Source organism: Salmo trutta, chromosome 30 (assembly GCF_901001165.1).
Source record: "Salmo trutta chromosome 30, fSalTru1.1, whole genome shotgun sequence".
In the NCBI taxonomy this organism is placed as follows: Eukaryota; Metazoa; Chordata; class Actinopteri; order Salmoniformes; family Salmonidae; genus Salmo; species Salmo trutta.
The window spans coordinates 22,911,597-22,935,439 of record NC_042986.1 but is presented as its reverse complement, the minus strand read 5'-3'; the positions used below and the strand labels follow the sequence as shown (position 1 = coordinate 22,935,439).

Genomic DNA, 23,843 nt, shown 5'->3' with positions numbered 1-23,843 from the left:
GGGGGGATGAAGGTTTGAGTCATGAAGGCTTGAGGCATGGGGAGCTGGGGGGATGAAGGGGTGAGGCACGGGGAGCTGGGGGGATGAAGGGGTGAGGCACGGGGAGCTGGGGGGATGAAGGGGTGAGGCATGGGGAGCTGGGGTGGATGAAGGTTTGAGGCATGGGGTGCTGGGGGGGATGAAGTTTTGAAGCACGGGGAGCTTGGGCATGAAGAGGTGAGGCACGGGAAGCTGGAAAAGGAAGGGTTGAGGCATGGGGAGCTGGGCGATGAAGGGGTGAGGCATGGGGAGCTTGGGCATGAAGGGGTGAGGCACGTGAAGCTGGCTCAATGAAGTGTTGAGGCACGGGAAGCTGGGGTATGAAGGTTTGAAGCACGGCAAGCTGGGGGGTGAAGGGTTGAAGCACGTGAAGCTGGGCGATGAAGGGGTGAGGCATGGGGAGCTGGGGTGGATGAAGGGGTGAGGCATGGGGAGCTGGGTGGATGAAGGGGTGAGGCATGGAGAGCTGGGGGGATGAAGGTTTGAGGCATGGGGAGCTTGGGCATGAAGGGGTGAGGCATGGGGAGCTGGGGGGATGAAGGAGTGAGGCATGGGGAGCTGGGTGGATGAAGGGGTGAGGCATGGGGAGCTGGGTGGATGAAGGGGTGAGGCATGGGGAGCTGGAGTGGATGAAGGGGTGAGGCATGGAAAGCTGGGTGGATGAAGGGGTGAGGCTTGGGGAGCTGGGGTGGATGAAGGGGTGAAGCATGGGGAGCTGGAGTGGATGAAGGGATGAGGCATGGGGAGCTGGAGTGGATGAAGGGGTGAGGCATGGGGAGCTTGGGCATGAAGGGGTGAGGCACGGGAAGCTGGGGATGAAGGGTTGAGGCACGGGAAGCTGGGTGGATGAAGGGTTGAAGCATGGAGAGCTGGGGGGATGAACGTTTGAGGCATGGGGTGCTGGGGGGATGAAGGTTTGAGGCATGGGGAGCTTGGACATGAAGGGGTGAGGCATGGGGAGCTGGGGTTGATGAAGGGGTGAGGCATGGGGAGCTGGGTGGATGAAGGGGTGAGGCATGGGGAGCTGGGTGGATGAAGGGGTGAGGCATGGGGAGCTGGGGGATGGAGGTTTGAGGCATGGGGAGCTGGGGTGGATGAAGGGGTGAGGCATGGGGAGCTGGGTGGATGAAGGGGTGAGGCATGGGGAGCTTGGGTATGAAGGGGTGAGGCTTGGGGAGCTGGGGTGGATGAAGGGGTGAGGCATGGAGAGCTGGGGGATGGAGGTTTGAGGCATGGGGAGCTGGGGTGGATGAAGGGGTGAGGCATGGGGAGCTGGGTGGATGAAGGGGTGAGGCATTGGGAGCTGGGTGGATGAAGGGGTGAGGCATGGAGAGCTGGGGGATGGAGGTTTGAGGCATGGGGAGCTGGGTGGATGGAGGGGTGAGGCATGGGGAGCTGGGGTGGATGAAGGGGTGAGGCATGGGGAGCTGGGTGGATGAAGGGGTGAGGCATGGGGAGCTGGGTGGATGAAGGGGTGAGGCATGGAGAGCTGGGGGATGGAGGTTTGAGCCATGGGGAGCTTGGGTATGAAGGGGTGAGGCTTGGGGAGCTGGGGTGGATGAAGGGGTGAGGCATGGGGAGCTGGGGTGGATGAAGGGTTGAGGAATGGGGTGCTGGGGGGATGAAGTTTTGAAGCACGGGGAGCTTGGGCATGAAAAGGTGAGGCACGGGAAGCTGGAAAAGGAAGGGTTGAGGCATGGAAAGCTGGGCGATGAAGGGGTGAGGCATGGGGAGCTGGGGTGGATGAAGGGGTGAGGCATGGGGAGCTGGGTGGATGAAGGGGTGAGGCATGGAGAGCTGGGGGATGGAGGTTTGAGGCATGGGGAGCTGGGTGGATGGAGGGGTGAGGCATGGGGAGCTGGGGTGGATGAAGGGGTGAGGCATGGGGAGCTGGGTGGATGAAGGGGTGAGGCATGGGGAGCTGGGGTGGATGAAGGGGTGAGGCTTGGGGAGCTGGGGGGATGAAGGGTTGAGGCATGGAGAGCTGGGGGGATGAAGGGGTGAGGCACGGGGAGCTCGGTGGATGAAGGGGTGAGGCATGGAGAGCTGGGTGGATGGAGGTTTGAGGCATGGGGAGCTTGGGTATGAAGGGGTGAGGCTTGGGGAGCTGGGGTGGATGAAGGGTTGAGGCATGGGGAGCTGGAGTGGATGGAGGTTTGAGGCATGGGGAGCTGGGGGATGGAGGTTTGAGGCATGGGGAGCTTGGATATGAAGGGGTGAGGCTTGGGGAGCTGGGGTGGATGAAGGGGTGAAGCATGGGGAGCTGGAGGGGATGAAGGGATGAGGCATGGGGAGCTGGAGTGGATGAAGGGGTGAGGCATGGAAAGCTGGGTGGATGAAGGGGTGAGGCTTGGGGAGCTGGGGTGGATGAAGGGGTGAGGCATGGGGAGCTGGAGTGGATGAAGGGATGAGGCATGGGGAGCTGGAGTGGATGAAGGGGTGAGGCATGGGGAGCTTGGGCATGAAGGGGTGAGGCACGGGAAGCTGGGGATGAAGGGTTGAGGCACGGGAAGCTGGGTGGATGAAGGGTTGAAGCATGGAGAGCTGGGGGGATGAAGGTTTGAGGCATGGGGTGCCGGGGGGATGAAGGTTTGAGGCATGGGGAGCTTGGGCATGAAGGGGTGAGGCATGGGGAGCTGGGGTTGATGAAGGGATGAGGCATGGGGAGCTGGGTGGATGAAGGGGTGAGGCATGGGGAGCTGGGTGGATGAAGGGGTGAGGCATGGGGAGCTGGAGTGGATGAAGGGGCGGGGCATGGGGAGCTTGGGCATGAAGGGGTGAGGCACGGGAAGCTGGGGATGAATGGTTGAGGCACGGGAAGCTGGGTGGATGAAGGGTTGAAGCATGGGGAGCTGCGGGGATGAAGGACTGAGACATGAAGGCTTGAGTCATGGGGAGCTGGAGTGGATGAAGGTTTGAGGCATGGGGAGCTGGGTGGATGAAGGGGTGAGGCATGGAGAGCTGGGTGGATGAAGGTTTGAGGCATGGGGAGCTGGGGGGTGAAGGGTTGAAGCACGTGAAGCTGGGCGATGAAGGGGTGAGGCATGGGGAGCTGGGGTGGATGAAGGGGTGAGGCATGGGGAGCTGGGGTGGATGAAGGGGTGAGGCATGGAGAGCTGGGGGGATGAAGGTTTGAGGCATGGGGAGCTTGGGCATGAAGGGGTGAGGCATGGGGAGCTGGGGGGATGAAGGAGTGAGGCATGGGGAGCTGGGTGGATGAAGGGGTGAGGCATGGGGAGCTGGGTGGATGAAGGGGTGAGGCATGGGGAGCTGGAATGGATGAAGGGGTGAGGCATGGAAAGCTGGGTGGATGAAGGGGTGAGGCTTGGGGAGCTGGGGTGGATGAAGGGGTGAAGCATGGGGAGCTGGAGTGGATGAAGGGATGAGGCATGGGGAGCTGGAGTGGATGAAGGGGTGAGGCATGGGGAGCTTGGGCATGAAGGGGTGAGGCACGGGAAGCTGGGGATGAAGGGTTGAGGCACGGGAAGCTGGGTGGATGAAGGGTTGAAGCATGGAGAGCTGGGGGGATGAACGTTTGAGGCATGGGGTGCTGGGGGGATGAAGGTTTGAGGCATGGGGAGCTTGGGCATGAAGGGGTGAGGCATGGGGAGCTGGGGTTGATGAAGGGGTGAGGCATGGGGAGCTGGGTGGATGAAGGGGTGAGGCATGGGGAGCTGGGTGGATGAAGGGGTGAGGCATGGGGAGCTGGGTGGATGAAGGGGTGAGGCATGGAGAGCTGGGGGATGGAGGTTTGAGGCATGGGGAGCTTGGGTATGAAGGGGTGAGTCTTGGGGAGCTGGGGTGGATGAAGGGGTGAGGCATGGGGAGCTGGGGTGGATGAAGGGTTGAGGAATGGGGTGCTGGGGGGATGAAGTTTTGAAGCACGGGGAGCTTGGGCATGAAAAGGTGAGGCACGGGAAGCTGGAAAAGGAAGGGTTGAGGCATGGAAAGCTGGGCGATGAAGGGGTGAGGCATGGGGAGCTGGGGTGGATGAAGGGGTGAGGCATGGGGAGCTGGGTGGATGAAGGGGTGAGGCATGGAGAGCTGGGGGATGGAGGTTTGAGGCATGGGGAGCTGGGTGGATGGAGGGGTGAGGCATGGGGAGCTGGGGTGGATGAAGGGGTGAGGCATGGGGAGCTGGGTGGATGAAGGGGTGAGGCATGGGGAGCTGGGGTGGATGAAGGGGTGAGGCTTGGGGAGCTGGGGGGATGAAGGGTTGAGGCATGGAGAGCTGGGGGGATGAAGGGGTGAGGCACGGGGAGCTCGGTGGATGAAGGGGTGAGGCATGGAGAGCTGGGTGGATGGAGGTTTGAGGCATGGGGAGCTTGGGTATGAAGGGGTGAGGCTTGGGGAGCTGGGGTGGATGAAGGGTTGAGGCATGGGGAGCTGGAGTGGATGGAGGTTTGAGGCATGGGGAGCTGGGGGATGGAGGTTTGAGGCATGGGGAGCTTGGATATGAAGGGGTGAGGCTTGGGGAGCTGGGGTGGATGAAGGGGTGAGGCATGGGGAGCTGGAGTGGATGAAGGGATGAGGCATGGGGAGCTGGAGTGGATGAAGGGGTGAGGCATGGAAAGCTGGGTGGATGAAGGGGTGAGGCTTGGGGAGCTGGGGTGGATGAAGGGGTGAGGCATGGGGAGCTGGAGTGGATGAAGGGATGAGGCATGGGGAGCTGGAGTGGATGAAGGGGTGAGGCATGGGGAGCTTGGGCATGAAGGGGTGAGGCACGGGAAGCTGGGGATGAAGGGTTGAGGCACGGGAAGCTGGGTGGATGAAGGGTTGAAGCATGGAGAGCTGGGGGGATGAAGGTTTGAGGCATGGGGTGCCGGGGGGATGAAGGTTTGAGGCATGGGGAGCTTGGGCATGAAGGGGTGAGGCATGGGGAGCTGGGGTTGATGAAGGGATGAGGCATGGGGAGCTGGGTGGATGAAGGGGTGAGGCATGGGGAGCTGGGTGGATGAAGGGGTGAGGCATGGGGAGCTGGAGTGGATGAAGGGGCGGGGCATGGGGAGCTTGGGCATGAAGGGGTGAGGCACGGGAAGCTGGGGATGAATGGTTGAGGCACGGGAAGCTGGGTGGATGAAGGGTTGAAGCATGGGGAGCTGCGGGGATGAAGGACTGAGACATGAAGGCTTGAGTCATGGGGAGCTGGAGTGGATGAAGGTTTGAGGCATGGGGAGCTGGGTGGATGAAGGGGTGAGGCATGGAGAGCTGGGTGGATGGAGGTTTGAGGCATGGGGAGCTGGGTGGATGAAGGAGTGAGGCATGGAGAGCTGGGTGGATGAAGGGGTGAGGCATGGGGAGCTGGGGGATGGAGGTTTGAGGCATGGGGAGCTGGGGTGGATGAAGGGGTGAGGCATGGGGAGCTGGGTGGATGAAGGGGTGAGGCATGGGGAGCTTGGGTATGAAGGGGTGAGGCTTGGGGAGCTGGGGTGGATGAAGGGGTGAGGCATGGAGAGCTGGGGGATGAAGGGGTGAGGCTTGGGGAGCTGGGGTGGATGAAGGGGTGAGGCATGGGGAGCTGGAGTGGATGAAGGGATGAGGCATGGGGAGCTGGAGTGGATGAAGGGGTGAGGCATGGGGAGCTGGGTGGATGAAGGGATGAGGCATGGGGAGCTGGGTGGATGAAGGGGTGAGGCTTGGGGAGCTGGGGTGGATGAAGGGGTGAGGCATGGGGAGCTGGAGTGGATGAAGGGATGAGGCATGGGGAGCTGGAGTGGATGAAGGGGTGAGGCATGGGGAGCTTGGGCATGAAGGGGTGAGGCACGGGAAGCTGGGGATTAAGGGTTGAGGCACGGGAAGCTGGGTGGATGAAGGGTTGAAGCATGGGGAGCTGAGGGGGTGAAGGACTGAGACATGAAGGCTTGAGTCATGGGGAGCTGGAGTGGATGAAGGTTTGAGGCATGGGGTGCTGGGGTGCTGGGGGGATGAAGGTTTGAGGCATGGGGAGCTTGGGCATGAAGGGGTGAGGCATGGGGAGCTGGGGTTGATGAAGGGATGAGGCATGGGGAGCTGGGTGGATGAAGGGTTGAAGCATGGAGAGCTGGGGGGATGAAGGTTTGAGGCATGGGGTGCTGGGGGGATGAAGGTTTGAGGCATGGGGAGCTTGGGCATGAAGGGGTGAGGCATGGGGAGCTGGGGTTGATGAAGGGATGAGGCATGGGGAGCTGGGTGGATGAAGGGGTGAGGCATGGGGAGATGGGTGGATGAAGGGGTGAGGCATGGGGAGCTGGAGTGGATGAAGGGATGAGGCATGGGGAGCTGGAGTGGATGAAGGGGTGAGGCATGGGGAGCTTGGGCATGAAGGGGTGAGGCACAGGAAGCTGGGGATGAAGGGTTGAGGCACGGGAAGCTGGGTGGATGAAGGGGTGAGGCATGGGGAGCTTGGGCATGAAGGGGTGAGGCACGGGAAGCTGGGGATGAAGGGGTGAGGCACGGGAAGCTGGGTGGATGAAGGGTTGAAGCATGGGGAGCTGCGGGGATGAAGGACTGAGACATGAAGGCTTGAGTCATGGGGCGCTGGAGTGGATGAAGGTTTGAGGCATGGGGAGCTGGAGTGGATGAAGGGGTGAGGCATGGGGAGCTGGGGGGATGAAGGGTTGAGGCATGGGGAGCTTGGGCATGAAGGGGTGAGGCACGGGAAGCTGGGGCTGAAGGGTTGAAGCACGGGAAGCTGGAGGCATGAAGAGTTGAAGCACGGGGAGCTGGGTGGATGAAGGGTTGAAGCACGGGGAGCTGGGGTGGATGAAGAGTTGAAGCACGGGGAGCTGGGTGGATGAAGGGTTGAAGCACGGGGAGCTGGGAGGATGAAGGGTTGAAGCATGGGGAGCTGGGTGGATGAATGGTTGAAGCATGGGGAGCTGGGTGGATGAATGGTTGAAGCATGGGGAGCTGGGAGGATGAAGGAATGAGGCACGGGGAGCTGGGGAATGAAGAGTTGAAGCATGGTGGGCTGGGTGGATGAATGGTTGAAGCATGGGGAGCTGGGAGGATGAATGGTTGAAGCATGGGGAGCTGGGAGGATGAAGGAATGAGGCACGGGGAGCTGGGGGAATGAAGAGTTGAAGCATGGGGAGCTGGGTGGATGAAGGACTGAGGCACTGGGAGCTGGGGGGATGAAGTGAAGGGCAGGTGAAAGACTGCTTCAAATCCTTTGGCTTTTCTGGATATTCAGAACAGATTTTTCTCAATCTGTGTAATGGGTGCGTGTTGGTGGCAGGGAAGTCAGGTGCAGGAGAACGAATTTGGTATAAACGGAGTCATTTAATCAGTGCTGACCAAACCAAAATATATAAAAATAACAAAGTGGGTACAAAACCCGTCGCACACCAACACATACTAGCACAATTACATACAATAAAACAATCTCCAACAAGGACATGAGGGGAAACAGAGGGTTAAATACACAACATGTAATTGATGGGATTGGAACCAGGTGTGAAGGAAGACAAAACTAATGAAAAATGGATCAGTGATGGCTAGAAGGTCGGTAACGTCGACCGCCGAACACCGCCCGAACAAGGAGAGGGATCGACTTCGGCGGAAGTCGTGACAATCTGTGTAATAGTATATAGTGTATCTCTCAGGCCTATGTGTATTACTGTACTGTATGTTTTGGTAAATACACCATTGGAAAAAAATTGTGTGTGTAACAACACGTGTTCATGTTAACGTCTCTGAGTAATCCATATGCAAATCATCACATTTCCAATTGCATGTATTGACGCGTCAGGAACTGAAAGAGAGGGCAGGATGGGTTTGTTATTGCGTTTGTCGTTATTTCCGTTGGTTTTTGAAGAGCGAAGCTGTCTCGTGTCAAAATGGATTTCAAGGGTCTTCATTTCCTGTCCTCCGTTTTTTTCCCACCCCTTCCTTTCCTCTCGTAAATACCAGACTGATTCACATCCTTTGCGAGGCTACCTCTGTTCCACCCTCCCCCTTTCACCAATTTGTTTCGTTGGCCACCACTGTCAGAAACTCAACGAGGGAGTGCACAAGCATTTGTCATGGGAACTCATGATGGTCTGCGGCAGTGGGATAATGGATGACACATCCATCCCCCCAATCTCTGTAACGAAGACTCGCTGTAGTTTAGGAAATGAAATATGTATCCTGTCTTCCATCTCTCACTCTTACGCTCCATTCCTATGCAGATTGGCTTAATCTCCCCCACTCTCTCTCTTCTCTCTTTCTCTTTCTCTCTCTACTCCTGCAGTCAGGGGTTACATTTCATCACTGGGACTGGGTGAATGCAGGGCTGGGGTTTGGGACCATCGTGAGTGCAGTACAGGGACAATAGAAGCCTGAAGAGAGGAGAGGAGGGATTGAGACAGAAAGGGGACTGGTGGCTAGTGTTCATGATGTCTGTTCCCCTGGATTGTGCTGTGCTGACATGCTTTAGAGGACGTCTAGAGACCCCTCCTCCCTCCTTCCTTCCCTCCCTCCCCCCTCTCTCTCTCCTCAACTCATTGTTGCCCTTCACTCACCACACACAGACTGACACACCAACAGACAGAAACCCACACACACACACATTTCAAACATTACTCTATGTCTGCTCTGCTTGAAATTGATGAAACATAGTCGACCAGTGGACACACAGGGTTAGACCAATCAACAGCCTTCTTTCTGACAGCCTTCACACGATGGCTGAAAGTGAGCAGCAGTGAGTTTGGTAACAAAGAGACAAATATCTCACCCCCTGGATCTCAAACTTGGGTTGAGCCGAACACTATTGATTGTTCTGTGGATAAGACCAAAAGCAAACAGAGTGGGGGTGTGTATTGTCTGGTGTTGTCAACTCCACTCACATCATATCACACCTGCAGCTCTGCATACCGCAGTCTGGGTAGTGTCATGCAAATAGACTATTCTACTCACTTCTCTTAATGCAATGCAGATAGAATGCAGATTGAATTTAGAACGCAGATTGAATTTAGAACTCGCCTCGTCTGCTACTGCAATAACACCATTCATACAGCAAGAATGTCATCGACCGGTTTTTAATAACCCTACTGATTGAATATTCATATTTCTAATGTCATTACACTTTTATTACTTTGTCTGTTTCATGCTTCTGTTTTATTGAATTTGATTGAAATATGATAAAGCCATATTTTGTGATGGCTGTGTTGGTTGTAGTTCCCCTCTGTGATTGTGCTTTGGGCTGGCGGAGCGATCCATTGTTTTAGTGCCTGACGGATTCATCAGTGGGCGTATGGGACTATTTTTCCTCTGGTCACGCCAGGGTCATGACCCCTCATCTATCTAGGCATGCCAAGGTCTCCGGTACACTATTACTCTCCTTTCTAAACTATTCAGCATAACGCTATCCTCCACTCTCACTCTCTCCCACTCCTCCTTACCTCCCTCCCATTCTCCACTCCCCTCTTTCCCTGGGTTTTTCTCCCTCCTTTCTTACTCCCTCGTCTCACACCCTGTAACGGTTTAGATACGGTAGACACAGAAACAAAGGAAGGAGAAATTGGAATACTGTGCTGCTGTGTCTTGTCACTTAGTTGAGTCGATGGTGAAAGTCGCTGGTTCCAATCCCTGAGCCAACTAGAAAAATCAGTCGATGTGCCCTTGAGCAAGGCACTTCACCCTAATTGCTCCTGTAAGTCGCTCTGGTTAAGAGCCTCTGATAAATGACTCAAATGTGAAAATATATATTTTTTCTTTAAGCCCATAACCATGTGTGTGAGGTGTATACTTTTGTTTCAAAGTAGATTTGCTTAAGACTACCAAGAAACACTCTGATGTGACCCTGATTTAGCCCACTGCAGTAAAAGGTTAGCCGCTCCGCACACACAGATCCATAACAAACCCACGGGAATGTTGAGATGATGTCCATTCTTAACAATCATTGTTGAGCCCATTACACAGTGTGTCTTTCCCAGCTGTGGACTGAGAGGTTGTGTAAGAAAGGATGCCGGCATGGTTCCTCATCCATGACAAAGGCATGACAACGTCTCAGTTATTTCCTGTCCACCAGGCATTATTTCCTAAGTCCAGTCAGGTCGAGGGAAGATGACTTATGGCTGAGTTACACTATAGGGCCAAACCAAGCCAAGCCGAACCTAGCAGAGCTGTAGTAGGCATACGTGTGTCGGCCTGATGGCCAGGTCCACACATCTCTACCTCCCTCTCCCAGGAGAGAGACATCCAGCCAGGGATGATTTGACCCACCTACCCCCTCCAGACCTCAGGTTACCCAGCCCACACATCTAGAGTTACAACCTGTTGACAGGCACCCACAGGACCATGGCATCAGATAACACAGGCACATGCTTTTCAATGCTTCTTTTGCTGATGATAGGGTGTGTGTGCATGCGTACATCGTGTGTGTGTGCATGCGTGCGTGCGTACATCTCTGTGCGTGTGTGCGTGCGTGCATCTCTGTGCGTGTGTGTGTGTGTCTTTAACTGTACACTGTGTATGAGTGTGTAAAGGCATGAGACAGGCAGGCCTAGGGTGGCACCATTTTACATACAGAAACCTCATTTCAAAGCTCATCTCCCTAACGTTGTCCCAGTATTCTCTCAGTGTTTTACTGCATTGTTTGTGTGAGTGACCTTGTGTTCTGGATGACACGTAGCTGTTGTACAGAGAGAGCCGGACGATTACATCAACTTGGCAGAGTGGGTGGAATTTTGTCTGGTTCTTTTCGGGACGGGAGATCGCAGAGCAGGGCAGTGTCCCAAATGCCACCCTGTCCCCTATAAATTGCACTACCCTTGACCAGGGCCCATAGGGCGAAACATGGGGAATTGGGTGCCATTTGGGACACACTGGGAGAGATATAGTGTGGGAGGGGAGGAGGGGAGGATGAGGGGGAAGTGTGAAAGTTATTGATATTTGATACAGATAACAAAATAGGTTTAGGGGACATAAAGGGGATTTATAGATGATGAATAGGTATTGTGGTTTAGCTCTGTTTTAGAATAGTGTTGACTTGCCTGTCACAGTGACACCTCTACATCCCTGTCACTTGTCATAGCGAGACTGTTACAGCTGGCCTGATGAAACCAATGGTCGAAACAAAACGGAAAAGTGTCCCAAAGTTGGTCGATATGTGTCCAGATCGATAGTTCCATTATCTCTCCACACCATTGATTCCACAGTGAAGTTTAGCACCATTAAAAAGGTTCTCAGCTAAACTGTGTGACACTGTCAGCAAACACAAAAGGGGGGCTAAGATTGGACTGGATGCTGCTCTTTATGCTGTACCAGCACCACTTTAAATCCAGTCTAGTTACGCTGCTCTCCAGATAGCTTTTTCCACTGGGCGAATTGGTTCTGGATGGTGTGTGTGTGTGTGTGTGTGTGTGTGTGTGTGGGGGGGGGGGGGGGGGGGGGCTATATATAAAGGCTATATACTGTCCTGTGGTAGCAGGGTCTTGTATGTTTTCAGCTTGATTGAATAAGACACAGCAGAGTGGACTGGATATCCCTGCTTTTTTCACCAGTCAGCTCAGTGCGGAGAAAGTAGTCAGTTTCCATGGAAACGCCTTAGCGAGATAAGCTTGAGATAAGCCTGTTCTGCAGCTCGTCTGTCTGCGTGCGTGTTGTGTGTGTGATCTCTCAGGACTCTGGTAGGAATGAGGATCTATTAGGATCTAGCTCAGTGTACTGAAGCCCAGGTGACCAGGGGGAGGGGCTGGCTGTCATTAGCAACAGTGCTCATGTTCTCTTTATTGTCTCGTCTCAGTTTACACACATTTTTTCTCTCTATCCTTCCCTCTCTCGCGTTCTCTCTCTCCTCTATCCCGCTCTCTCCCTCTCTTTCTCTTCAACTCTTTCATCTTTCTCTCTCCTCTCTCTCGTTCTCTCTCTATCCTTTCCCTTGTCTCTCACACTCCTCTCTCTCTCTCCATCCCCTTTCTCTCCCTATCCTCCTTCCCTCTCCCTCATCTCCCTCTTTCTTTTTTCTCTCCCTCTCCCCCTCTTTATCTTATACTCTCTGTTTACATAGTACAAATGCAGTCAACTGTAGCTCCACACCCCTATTGGTGTCACTGTGGGGATAAACATCTCCATGGTGATGATAAACTGGGTGAAAGGGCAGGCCTGGGGGGGTGGGGGGGTTATAGAGTCAAGGTAGTATTATTATGTTGTATAACACCTTGGCCAATGTGCTGGTGCTAGCTCTTTGGGGGTCTAGGGCCTAACATTAGGTCGGGTTACTGTAAAAGCACTTTGTGACAAACGTTGTTATTGAAAGGGCTATGGAAATATAATTTCATTGATTGATTGATACTAATTATTGTCAATTTTATGTGTTTCTCTCTATTTCCAGAACTCTCTGAAGAAGAGAGGCGCTCGGCCAAACAACAAGCCAGAGAAGAAGCCATCTGTCCAGGTAACTTAGACCAACAAAAACCTTCGATTTTTTTCTACATTGAACAGTCAAAGGGAAAATCTCATATAGATTTGCAAACAAATCAACCAAAGAAACAGACTGCAGCTGCAGCATTTTGTCGCCAGACGCTCACCTCTGATTCTTACCTCAGCTATTGAACCCAAAGTCAGTACTAAAGTATTACAGTTACACTGATTGTTCTCGCTTTCACAATTTAGTCCATAGTGGGAGTTGGGGAGGCAGTTGATGGGGGAGATGATTCACAGACAGCACAACATACAGTATTACTAGTTTGACATAACCAGCTCAGACTGTGCACATTCCTCTCTCTCTCAATTCAAAACGAAACATATGTTTACATTGCCAAAGCAAGTGAAATAGACCATAAACAAATGGGAAATAAACAAGGGAAATGAACAATCAAAAATGAACATGAAACATTACACACAAAAGTTTTAAAAGAAGTATGAAAGGGAAAATACAGTGCATTCGGAATCTATTCAGACCCCTTCCCTTTTTACAAATGTTGTTACGTTACAGCCTTATTGTAAAAATATATTGTTTTAATCATCAATCTACACACAATACCCCATAATGCAATTTTTTTTTTGTAAATTTATAAAAAATATAAAAACATGAATACCTTATTTACATAAGTATTCAGACCCTTTGCTATGAGACTCGAAATTGGTGCATCCTGTTTCCATTGATCATCCTTGAGATGTTTCTACAACTTGATTGGAGTCCACCTGTGGTAAATTCAATTGATTAGACATGATTTAGAAAGGCACACACCTGTCTATATAAGGTCGCACAGTTGACAGTGCATCTCAGAGCAAAACCTAAGCCATGAGGTCGAAGGAATTGTCCGTAGCGATCTGAGACAGGATTGTGTCGAGGCACAGATCTGGGGAAGGGTACCAAAAAATGTCTGCAGCATTGAAGGTCCCTATGAACACTGTGACCGCCATCATTCTTAAGTTAAAGAAATTTGGAACCAGCAAGACTCTTCTTAGAGCTGGCAGCCCAACCAAACTGAGCAATCGGGGGAAAAGGGTCTTGGTCAGGGAGGTGACCAAGAACCCGATGGTCAGTTCTGACAGAGTTCCAGAGTTCCTCCTTGAGCACCCAGTCTGAGTGCTCAGGACCTCAGACTGGGCGAAGGTTCACCTTCCAACAGGACATTGACCCTAAGCACACAGCCAAGACAATGCAGGAGTGGCTTCGGGACACGTCTCTGAATGTCCTTGAGTGGCCCAACCAGAGCCCGGACTTGAACCCGATCGAACATCTCTGGAGAGACCTGAAAATAGCTGTACAGCAACGCTCCCCATTCAACCTGACAGAGCTGGAGAGGATCTGCAGAGAAGAATGGGAGAAACTCACCAAGTACAGGTGTGCCAAGCTTGTAGCATCATATCCAAGGAGACTCGAGGCTGTAATCGCTGCCAAAGGAGCCTCAACGATGTACTGAGTAAAGGGTCTGAATACTTATGTAAATGTGTTATTTCAGTTTTTTGTTTTTCATAAATTAGCAATCATTTCTAAAAATGTGTTTTTGCTTTGTCATTATGGGGTATTGTGTGTAGATTGATGAGGAACAGAAACAATTTAATCAATTTTAGAATAAGGCTGTAACCTAACAAAATGTGGAAAAAGTCAAGGGGTCTGAATACTTTCCGAAGGCACCTTAGGTAGAATACAGGAGTATATTTTCCTCTATTGAGATTATTTCCTTATTTATTTCTAGCCAAATCTAAAATGTTCCTGTTTTGATTAATTTGATAGAGTGGGTTAGGTGTTCTCTATACCAAATTAGCTTACACCCTGAGTCTTTTTTCTTGTTTCACACCTGGTAGTTTGGTGGATGGGACTAACAGCTCGCTGTAACTTAGAGGGCAACCAGCGGGTCCATCTCCTCTATCCATGTTTCTTGTAGGATGCTAATTTATTTGACGAAGTCTGGGTTCCTGCTCTTTAATCCAAAGGCAGACCTATATTCCAGAATGAGATAGTAAAAAATGTGTGTTCCATAGTGCCCAGTGTTCGCTCTGTCTCGCTCTGTCTCTCGCGCTCTCTTCCTCCATTTCTGTGGGCATGAGGTTAATGCTTAATATCATAGGTCTCGTGTGGCTCAGTTGGTAGAGCATGGTGTTTGCAACGCCAGGGTTGTGGGTTCAATTCCCACGGGGGACCAGCACGGAGGAAAAAATGTATGAAATGTATGCATTCACTACTGTAAGTCGCTCTGGATAAGAGCGTCTGCTAAATGACTAAAATGTAAATGTAATATTATTGGAGTGCTACTGTGACATACCGTAAATGGTGTAAACCCTCTCCAGACTGTGATGTTCTGGGAAATAGCCCCATCGCCAATAAAGTACACAACACATTATTTAGTGGGCCTTCACCATTTTCAGTCAGTGGTTAAATAATAGCGGGTGTTTAATATTCAAAATGGCTTATGTCTTTTATAAATACACCAATGTACCTCAATGCCCCCAGCTAGCACACATTACACTGTAATATAGTATGCATGACTCCCCAGTGTTGCATCAACCTATCCCACTTTGCCCCCCAAAAATCCATAGCTTTGCATTGCTCTAAATATTTGAAGGGGTTAATATGAGGATGTCAGATGAGTTCAAGCCAGAAAGAAACTCCCACACAATTCGTTTTTTTTTTATTTGTAATTTTGGCCTCACAATCTTTCTCTCTCGGTCTCTCTCTTTGTGATATGTGAGAGGATATATTGTCATTATGTGTGTGAGTGAGTCAGTGTGTTGTCAGTGTTCCTAACAGCCTGTCTCTGTGCCTCTCTGGGGCCAGCAGGAGGACAACTCTGACCTCAAGTGCCAGCTCCATTTTGCCAAGGAAGAGTCCGTGCTCATGTGCAAGAAGCTGACCAAGATGGCCAAGGACAGCGAGGCCATGCAGGAGGAGCTGGCCAAGTACCGCTCGGTCTACGGCGATGTGGACGCGTCACTCACCGTGGAGGAGGTCAACGACTCACCCCACACCCGCGAGGCCGAGGTTAGAGTTCACCTGAAGCTGGTGGAGGAGGAAGCCAACCTGCTGAGCCGGCGCATCGTGGAACTGGAGGTGGAGAACCGTGGCCTACGGGCCGAGATGGACGACATGAAGGGCCAGGAGCTGCCTCCAGGGCTGGGGGTGGGAGGCATGGGAGGCCCTGGCGGAGGAGGTCTGGATAACGTGATGGAGCTCCAGAGGCACCTGCAGTTTGTGGAGGAGGAAGCGGAGCTGCTACGGCGCTCGCTGCTGGAGATGGAGGAGCAGAACAAGCTGCTGATGAATGAGATCAACCGCTACAAGTCGGAGCTGCCGCTGACGTTGGACCCAAACCAGGATGACTCCTCGTCCATCTCTCTCCTGGAGGACGGTCATGGTGGGGGAGCTCTCATCAGCACCGAGGCCCCCCATGAGGAGCTGCTGCAGGCCGCCAGGCTCCAGATCGGGGAGCTGAGTGGCAAAGTGAAGAAGCTCCAGTACGAGAACCGTGTGTTGCTGTCCAACCTGCAGCGCTGCGACCTGGCCTCCTACCACAGCTCTTCTAGGCCCACCCTGGAGACCGACGCTGAGGCAGGGGACTCGGCCGAGTGCCTCCCCAGCCAAGCGTGCCGGGAAGGCCCCATCGGAGGGGAGAACAAGCCCCTGGAGGAGAAGGAGAAGAATACGTCCACGGGGGTTCCCATTCACCTGCACGGTAACGTCCCCCTGGGGCTGAAGGACCATGAGGCCCTGCTGGCAATGAGGGACCAGGCCCGCCTCATCTCTACAGCCATCCAGCTGCTGACCGCTTCCGATTCCAACTGCCCCTCCCTCTCCCTCTACCGCAAGATCTCCTCCAACTCCTCCGGGGAGACTGCAGAGCCCTGTGTCCCAGAAAAGAGCCAGCAGTCCCAACCCTCGGAGCTCCAGGACCTGCCCCTGGTGGAGGCTCTGACGGGCAGGCTGCGAGCGCTGCACACCCAGCTCCAGGCCTTCGTGAAGCGAGTGGAGAGCCTTGGCAGTGGCCCTCCTGGGAGGGAGCAGGTGGAGGGGGCATCCCCCCTGCCTCTACTGTCCGAAGCTGGAGACTCCGTGGTGGATGCGCCCTCTGCCTCACACCCCTGCCCTCCAGACGACCAGGCAGGTGAGATCACTGCAGGGCAGAAGGTAAGAATGAACACCCTCCTCCTCTTCCCACCACTCATTTATTATTGATTATGTTTATTTCCTTTTCTTTCATATGCTCCTTTTTTGTAGAAAGGCTATTATTTCTGTTCCGTTTGCTCCCACCCCTTCCCAGCTCACACTATGGTTTCTCCCTGGCACAGAATGCTGCCGGCACACATGACATGACACGCATGCTGCTTTGATGCCTTATAACCTGTTATAGATGCTACATAGAGCTCAGGGCTCAAATGGAGCCACCACTGTGCTGCATGACAACTAGAATGATAAAGAAATCATAGAAACCATAACCCACCATCTATTTACACACATCAAAATACAATTTGCATATCCAAGTAAATGCACTCTAGTAAAGTTGGTTCTATGCTTAGAGTTAAGCTCCATTAGAGGCCTACTGAGTCCCAACCCCATCCGCTCTCTCCCCCCATCTCTCCCTCGCCCTCCCCCTCTGACCTCATCCCTCTCTCTCTCACCCCGTCTCTCCTTCTCTCACCCCGTCCCTCACTCTCTCACCCCATCCCTCACTCTCTCCCTCCCCCTCTCACCCCGTCTCTCCTTCTCTCACCCCGTCCTTCCCTCTCTCACCCCGTCTCTCCCTCTCTCACCCCGTCTCTCCCTCTCTCACCCCGTCTCTCCCTCTCTCACCCCGTCTCTCCCTCTCTCACCCCGTCTCTCCCTCTCTCACCCCGTCTCTCCCTCTCTCACCCCGTCCCTCCATCTCCCCCCTCTCACTGCATGGGCACCATGACCACCGCTTTCTTCACTTGTTTCCCTTTCCCTTTCTTCCTCTCTCTTCTTTCACTCCTTTGATTATGTTAATCCCCTCTCCTACACTCTCCTCTTACTGTCCTTCACTCCCACCCTCATCCCCCAACCCTCCAGCCGTCGCTCGTACTTCTCATCATTGTTTTGGTTCTGTTCTCCACTCTGTCCTACGCCACTCTGACAAAGCTGTTTTTCCTTTACATACTTTTATTTGTCCTGTGAGGTTCATTTTTTATTTTCAATGTGTCTTACGGATCTTCCATTTTGGTTGTATTGTTTTGTTTTCGATTCCCTCCCTCCTTACCATATGTCTCCCCTCATCTTCTTCCTTCCCTTTCCTCTGTTCCTCTTTCCCTCTTTTTATTATTTTGTTTCATTTTTATTCATTAACTTGCCCATGCATGCAGCAGCCCGACTTTAGGGACCAATCAGAGCGCGAAGTGAAAGGTCAGGAGGAGGAGGAGGGTGACAGCCACATTCACAGCAACAAGAACCAGGTTAAACAGGAGACGGATACAGCCCTGGTAGGTCACTGCTATAGAACAGTCAAAATACACACATGCATGCACAAACACACACACACACACACACACACACACACACACACACTGTGCACTCCTTGATGGCCCAAACATGCGGTTTAGGCTGTCTTTAGGCTCGCTTCCCTCGTTCTTTCATGTGATAGAATCACGCTGCAGTAAACACAATGACATCAGCTCTTGAAGTGAGCAGAGGAAGTGTCTGCTGCTCAGTGTTCGTTTGACCTTTCCGTAGCAGGTCTCCTTGGAAACCTGGGCTGTGAGGGAGGGGCAACTGCAGAAGCGATGAATAGAGCAGAGAGCAAAACAATTGCCACAGCCCGCTCTCCTGTTACAGGATATACAATGTTGGTTTTATAATATGAGAGTCATGAAAGGGAAGGTTTTTCTCTGGGCTCTACTGTAGCACATAATCAGTTAGTCATCTGAACACACACTCCCTAACTGTGAGAACTAGAGAACCTCATTGTTGCTGTCAGTAGGCTGGTTATTAAAGGTTCAATACCTCAGTTGATTTCTCTGTATCTCCAGAATTAAACACATTCTCGAAATATAGAGTAATATAATCATAGTAGGCGGTTAACTATGATAGCATTCAGCGGGCCACATTAAATCAGCTTGTGGGTGACGTGTTTGAAATAAGTAGGCCGAGTAATTCACCCTGTGTCTCTCTCAGTAACCTCTGCATCACAAACTACTGTTGGCTTCTACACATTATCATCCACCCTGCTCCTCTCCCCGCTCAGTGATCAATGATGAGGCTGCCAGGTCCGGGGAGATCAGGACCCGCTCCGGTGAGGGAAGGAGGAAAGGACAGGGGATAGGACAGGGGATAGGACAGGCAGGCAATAACACCTTGGCCGTACGCCAGGCGACGTTATCACATGCAGACTGCCTGAGTACTCTGTGTGTCTGTAGAGACAGGGTCGGTCGATAGGAGTGTGACAGGGTTGATGTATGGACATGGATGTTGGTGGGAACCTGGGGTCCATCAGGGTGACTGTGTTCTGGGTCCTATTCATTAGGGAACATAGTTTCAAAACGTTTTTCAGGTAGTCCCTCCCCGTTTTAGTCAGTTTTCCCCTCAAAGTGCCTAAAGAATACGGCCCTGGTCTCTCCCCACTGTGTGGTGCCTCTTGTGTCCATTACCACCAACCAACCCTTTCAGAGTAACTGTGTAATGTTAAAAATAGGGTACTATATCCTGCTCAGAAAGCAACTTAAATCGAAGATTCTTCTGCAGGACAGTAAGACTGATATAATGCTGTGAAAGGCACTGAAAACTGACAGCAGGTTATCCATTTATATGCATGGAGTCTGTGTCTAAGGCTTGGCTGTGGAATGTAAGCCTTTTATACAATTGTTATGGTCTATGAGGCGAATATGCATTGGAATGTGAGGAAATTGAAAGGTTTAGCAGCTGAAATTGAGCTCCCTTCACTCTTACTCCTTGGATCCCTTTGGTGAGAAAATGAGGGTGTCAGAAGTCACTTACAGAGGCTGCTGAGGAGAAGGAGAAAGGGGGAGAAATGCAGAAGTGGGCTACGGTGTAAATTATATAAAAAATCTCCTGCAAATCAATTTGTGACTGGCTGAGTAATACTGAGTTACAGTGCCATAGTGCAGTTGGGACTTGCACTGGCAGGGACTCTCTCAGAATACACAGTGAGGGTAGAGTTGTTGGGAGGGCATACTGCCAAGATGTTATCCCTAGTAAATAACCAAGTAGATTGTAGTAGATTGTGAGTAGATATTGAGTGTACAACTTTCTTTTTTTACAAAGAATAATGGTTGGTGAAAAATAAATAAAAAATAAATGATTCCAGCAATGCAACATCTAAATAAGCTAACATTAAAATAATACAATTGTATTTTCACTTATCTTTCAAAGCCCTCAGAGAATCTTGGGACAAAACGTAAAGGTTGTTATTGTACCTCAAAACACAGCAGCAACCAGTAGTCTTAAAGTGCCATTTAAACACAGATATCCATGGAACATTATGACACAGTGGATATTGGATAATGGAATAATGTTTCTTTTTAAACCTTCAGAGTCTATTAATGCCCCTCAGGGTATTTCAGTCTTCCACAAAACACCCCCATTGTCCCACCTTATCAAATTCTACACACTAATTGGTGAAGGAAAAAAATGCTGGGCGCTGAGTGATAATGAAAAGCTTGAGTGGCTGGTCTTGTGCCTGTCGTTAGAACGGAGGCCATTTGAGTAGCATTTCGTAGGTTAGTGCTAACGGTAGGCTGGGGTGGCCCCCACCACGGTTAGCGAGAAGTGAGGAAGAAGAACACTAAGGGGAACAGTAACTCCTCTCACTCAACGGCCAAATGTGACGGTACTAAAGATGAGGTGTATTTGTTGGACCATGGGGCCCAGTGTGGGTGTGTGAGTGTGATGTATATCTTTAACTGTGTGACATAAGGTTGGATTGTTGTTCCCTGTTTGGAGTAGAGTTATCAATTGAGGATATTTTTCAGTTGTGGGAAGTGGTGTGGTATGCTTTACACTTTACAGGGTGATATAGCATTGCAGAGTGTATTGTAATCTAGCTATAATGGTGTATCGCTCTCTCGCTTGCTCCCTCCCTCCCTCAGCAGATCAGTGAGCTGCAGGCCCTTCTGTTGGAGGCGAGGGAGAATGCTTGCAGGACGCAGGAGGAACTGACTGTGGAGAGACAGGATCACAGAGACCCCACCCACAGCAGCTCACAGACATTCACACAGGTACACAATCATCAAACTGTTCTATATCTATGTACACAACACTGACTACAGCCAAACCCTTCTAAACCGCACAGAGCATTGTTACTGTAACGTCTTGTCAATGCTGATACAGAGTATGCACCACACCTGAGAACATTATGGTATCACTACTATGATATGTACAACAACAGCAGTTTATTATATACATGCATTCACCCACTTAGCAAACAGCTAAAGCAAACTCTGCTAAAGCAAACGCCATAAACGGTGCTGCACCTAATCCCTTATCCCTTATCATAACAACACTGGCACTGTGAGCCCCTGTAGCCCACTGACTGGCCTGTCTCCTCTCTCTCTATGTGTGTGTGTACGCGTGCCTGCCTGCGTGTGTTTGTCTCTCCCTCTGTCTGCAGCTGCAGGAGGAGCACCAGAAGGCCCTGACGAGAAGGGACTTCCAGCTACAGAGTCTGAGTCTGCAGACGCGGCTGCAGCAGAAGTTCTGGAGCCAAGAGAGGAACCTGATGTTGCAGGAGTCCCAGCAGCTCAAGCAGACCCTACTGCTGCTCAGCCTCAAGCTGCGCTGCTTCCTCAAACAGTGGCGGCTGGGACGCAAGCTGGACACGGAGGCCAAGGATGTCTTGGAGGTACGGGACTGACTAGCCACCCTCTCCCTTTGAATCAGCCACTTAGCTGTGGCATAGTAGTTTGGTTGGTTGATTTTATTTTATCCCCGTTAGCCAGCAGCATACCACCCTGCATCTCACTGCTGCCTTGCTTCTGAAACTAAGCGTTGGTTTGTCCTGGTTGGTCCCTGGATGGGAGACCAGATGCTGCTGGAAGTAGTGTTAGAGGGTTAGTAGGAGACACCCTCTCCTCTGGTCTACTTGCTTTTAAATATCCAAATGCCCCAGGGCAGTGATTGGGGACGTTGCCCTGTGTAGGGTGCTGTCATTTGGATGGGATGTTAAACAGGTGTCCTGACTCTCTGTGGTCACTAAAGATCCCATGGCACTTATTGTAAGAGTAGGGGTGTTAACCCTGGTGTCCTGGCTAAATTCACGATCTGGACCTCATACCATCACGGTCACCTAATCATCCCCAGCTTACAATTGGTTAGTTCATCCTGTAACTGTTCCCCAGGTTGTTGCTGTAAATGAGAATGTGTTCTCAGTCAATTTACTGGGTTAAATCAAATAAATGAGCTGTTTAAGAAATTTGGCTGACTAATAATTTGCTGTGTATGTCCCTACAGGTGAACAGCCTGAAGGACCTGTACCTGCTGCTGGAGGAGGAGAGTCTGGCCGCCCACCCCCAACAGGGAGACAACAAGATGACCTCCGCAGAGGAGCAGCACCTCTGCCCCACCATCTCCAAGGAGCTCTGTGTGCTGGAGAAGAGCTACACACAGGTGCAGGAACAGGTCACACCTGGGTCATATTCATTAGTGCACATCGTTGCAAAAATGTTTTGCTACAGAAAACAAAAAGAAGCCTTTGTTATTGGACAAGTTCAGGTAGTTCCTCTCGGTTTCAGTCGGTTCTTTCTGTTTAGTGTCTACTGAAAACAACCCTGACAACACACAGGAAACAGCAGTTATTGATCAAATGCATGACATGGAGATCTTCTCAAATGTCATGTTCATTTCTATGACGTTGAGAGGTCATTCACTGATTCTCCATCCTGTCCGTGGCCTAGACGAGCGGCGTGAGCAGCACGCTGGCGGACCTGAAGGGAGCGCTCCAGGATCTGAGTGGAGAGCTGCGAGAGGAGCGCCAGGGCTCTCAGGAACTGACCCAGCAGTTTGCCCGCGCTAAGGCCTCCTGGGAGGTGGAGAGGACAGAGCTCAAGAGCCTCATTACCCAGGTAAGACCACACCACTTAGAATGGCGCAACTAGCATAGAAATATAATTACTAGAATGGAAATTTGACTTCACCCTCATGGGTACACTGGCTGTCATGGTATTGTGCTAGGTAGTCTATAGAAACCCTCTGTTGTATAGTTATAGTTTCAAACCCATTGTTTACCTAAAACCAACTAAAAACCTTATTTTGCTAGTTCAGAGGCCAATCTATTATGTAGCTTACAGACCAATGGATTTCACATTTGTCACGTTCCCTGGCTGACCATTATCTAAGAGGCTTAGCATAAAGCATCCCTGGGAGGGTAATACATCAGCCGTTATACCAGCCAGGTATCACAGACTACTGGATATAGAAGGCTGATAATAGGACCCTGGTCATCAGGGTTAGGATCTAGTTGGAGGTAGAATAAAGACTCTTGCCTGATCAGTCAGACATGCTATATACCTACTGGGCCCCAATCATTTCTCCTATTGGCTACCTGGATGTCTGAGGCAACGACATTGATTGTACGACCATTAAGTGGGATTTTCTAGTTATAAATGAGAAAGGTCTTCATTCAGCATGCAGGAGAGCACCCTCTGAAGCTGTACGAAGATCAAGTTACCCATTCATAAAGGATGACATGACCTGTCATTTGTTACAATTTACTGAGAAAGGCTGCCGAGCTGCGGGGAGCTATGTTACAGATGATCAGAAGTATGAATCAGTCACTGGGTATTCATTTAATCACCAATACTCATGTTGACAAATGGCTTGAAACTGCTGATATCCTGAGGTGGTGGATTCGTGCCTATCTATCTGTCTGGGGTTTAGTTTGGCTGTCTACTTTTCCCCCAGACCTCTGTTCACTTTGTGTGTGTGTGTGTGTGTGTGTGTGTGTGTGTGTGTGTGTGTGTGTGTGTGTGTGCGCGTCTGTGTGCGTGCCTGCATGCGAGAGAGGTACCTGGCAGTGAGAGATGAGGTTAATATACAGACTACTCGGAACCTGAGACACTCTCATAACAGCATCCTCCGTAATGACTCAAATGAACAGGGTTTGAGACAGGTCCCCACATTACACCGAAATAATGTAGATATTATCAGACCAGTGGGGAAATAGAAGGCAAAAAGAGAAAAGGAATTAAGAGAGGAAGAGATGGAGAGGAATAATGAGAGGGGGGATAGAGAGAGAGAGACCCCACAGTGTGCCATCACAGCAGCAAGATTTGTGACCTGTCGCCACAAGAAAAGGGCAACCAGTGAAGAACAAACACCATATTTATGTTTGATTTATTTTCCCTTTTGTACTTTCACTATTTGCACATCGTTACAACACTGTATATATACATAATATGACATTTAAAATGTCTTTATTCTTTTGGAACTTCTG

At 51.2% G+C, this 23,843-nt stretch overlaps 1 protein-coding gene across 4 annotated transcripts in view; it reads left to right on the top strand.

Moving 5' to 3' along the window:
• Positions 1 to 23,843, top strand: part of LOC115168290 (protein SOGA1) — an 81,456-nt gene that overhangs the window by 45,139 nt on the left and 12,474 nt on the right. The window contains exons 4-10 of one of the 4 annotated variants that reach the window (XM_029723431.1): positions 12,335 to 12,397; positions 15,227 to 16,573; positions 17,767 to 17,880; positions 20,503 to 20,631; positions 21,024 to 21,254; positions 21,863 to 22,018; positions 22,306 to 22,473. In XM_029723431.1, coding sequence (XP_029579291.1) covers positions 12,335 to 12,397; positions 15,227 to 16,573; positions 17,767 to 17,880; positions 20,503 to 20,631; positions 21,024 to 21,254; positions 21,863 to 22,018; positions 22,306 to 22,473 — 2,208 coding nt within the window. Of the gene's footprint in view, positions 1 to 12,334; positions 12,398 to 15,226; positions 16,574 to 17,763; positions 17,881 to 20,502; positions 20,632 to 21,023; positions 21,255 to 21,862; positions 22,019 to 22,305; positions 22,474 to 23,843 lie in introns of all 4 variants that reach the window. The other 3 variants (XM_029723432.1, XM_029723429.1, XM_029723430.1) reach the window with 3 other exon arrangements.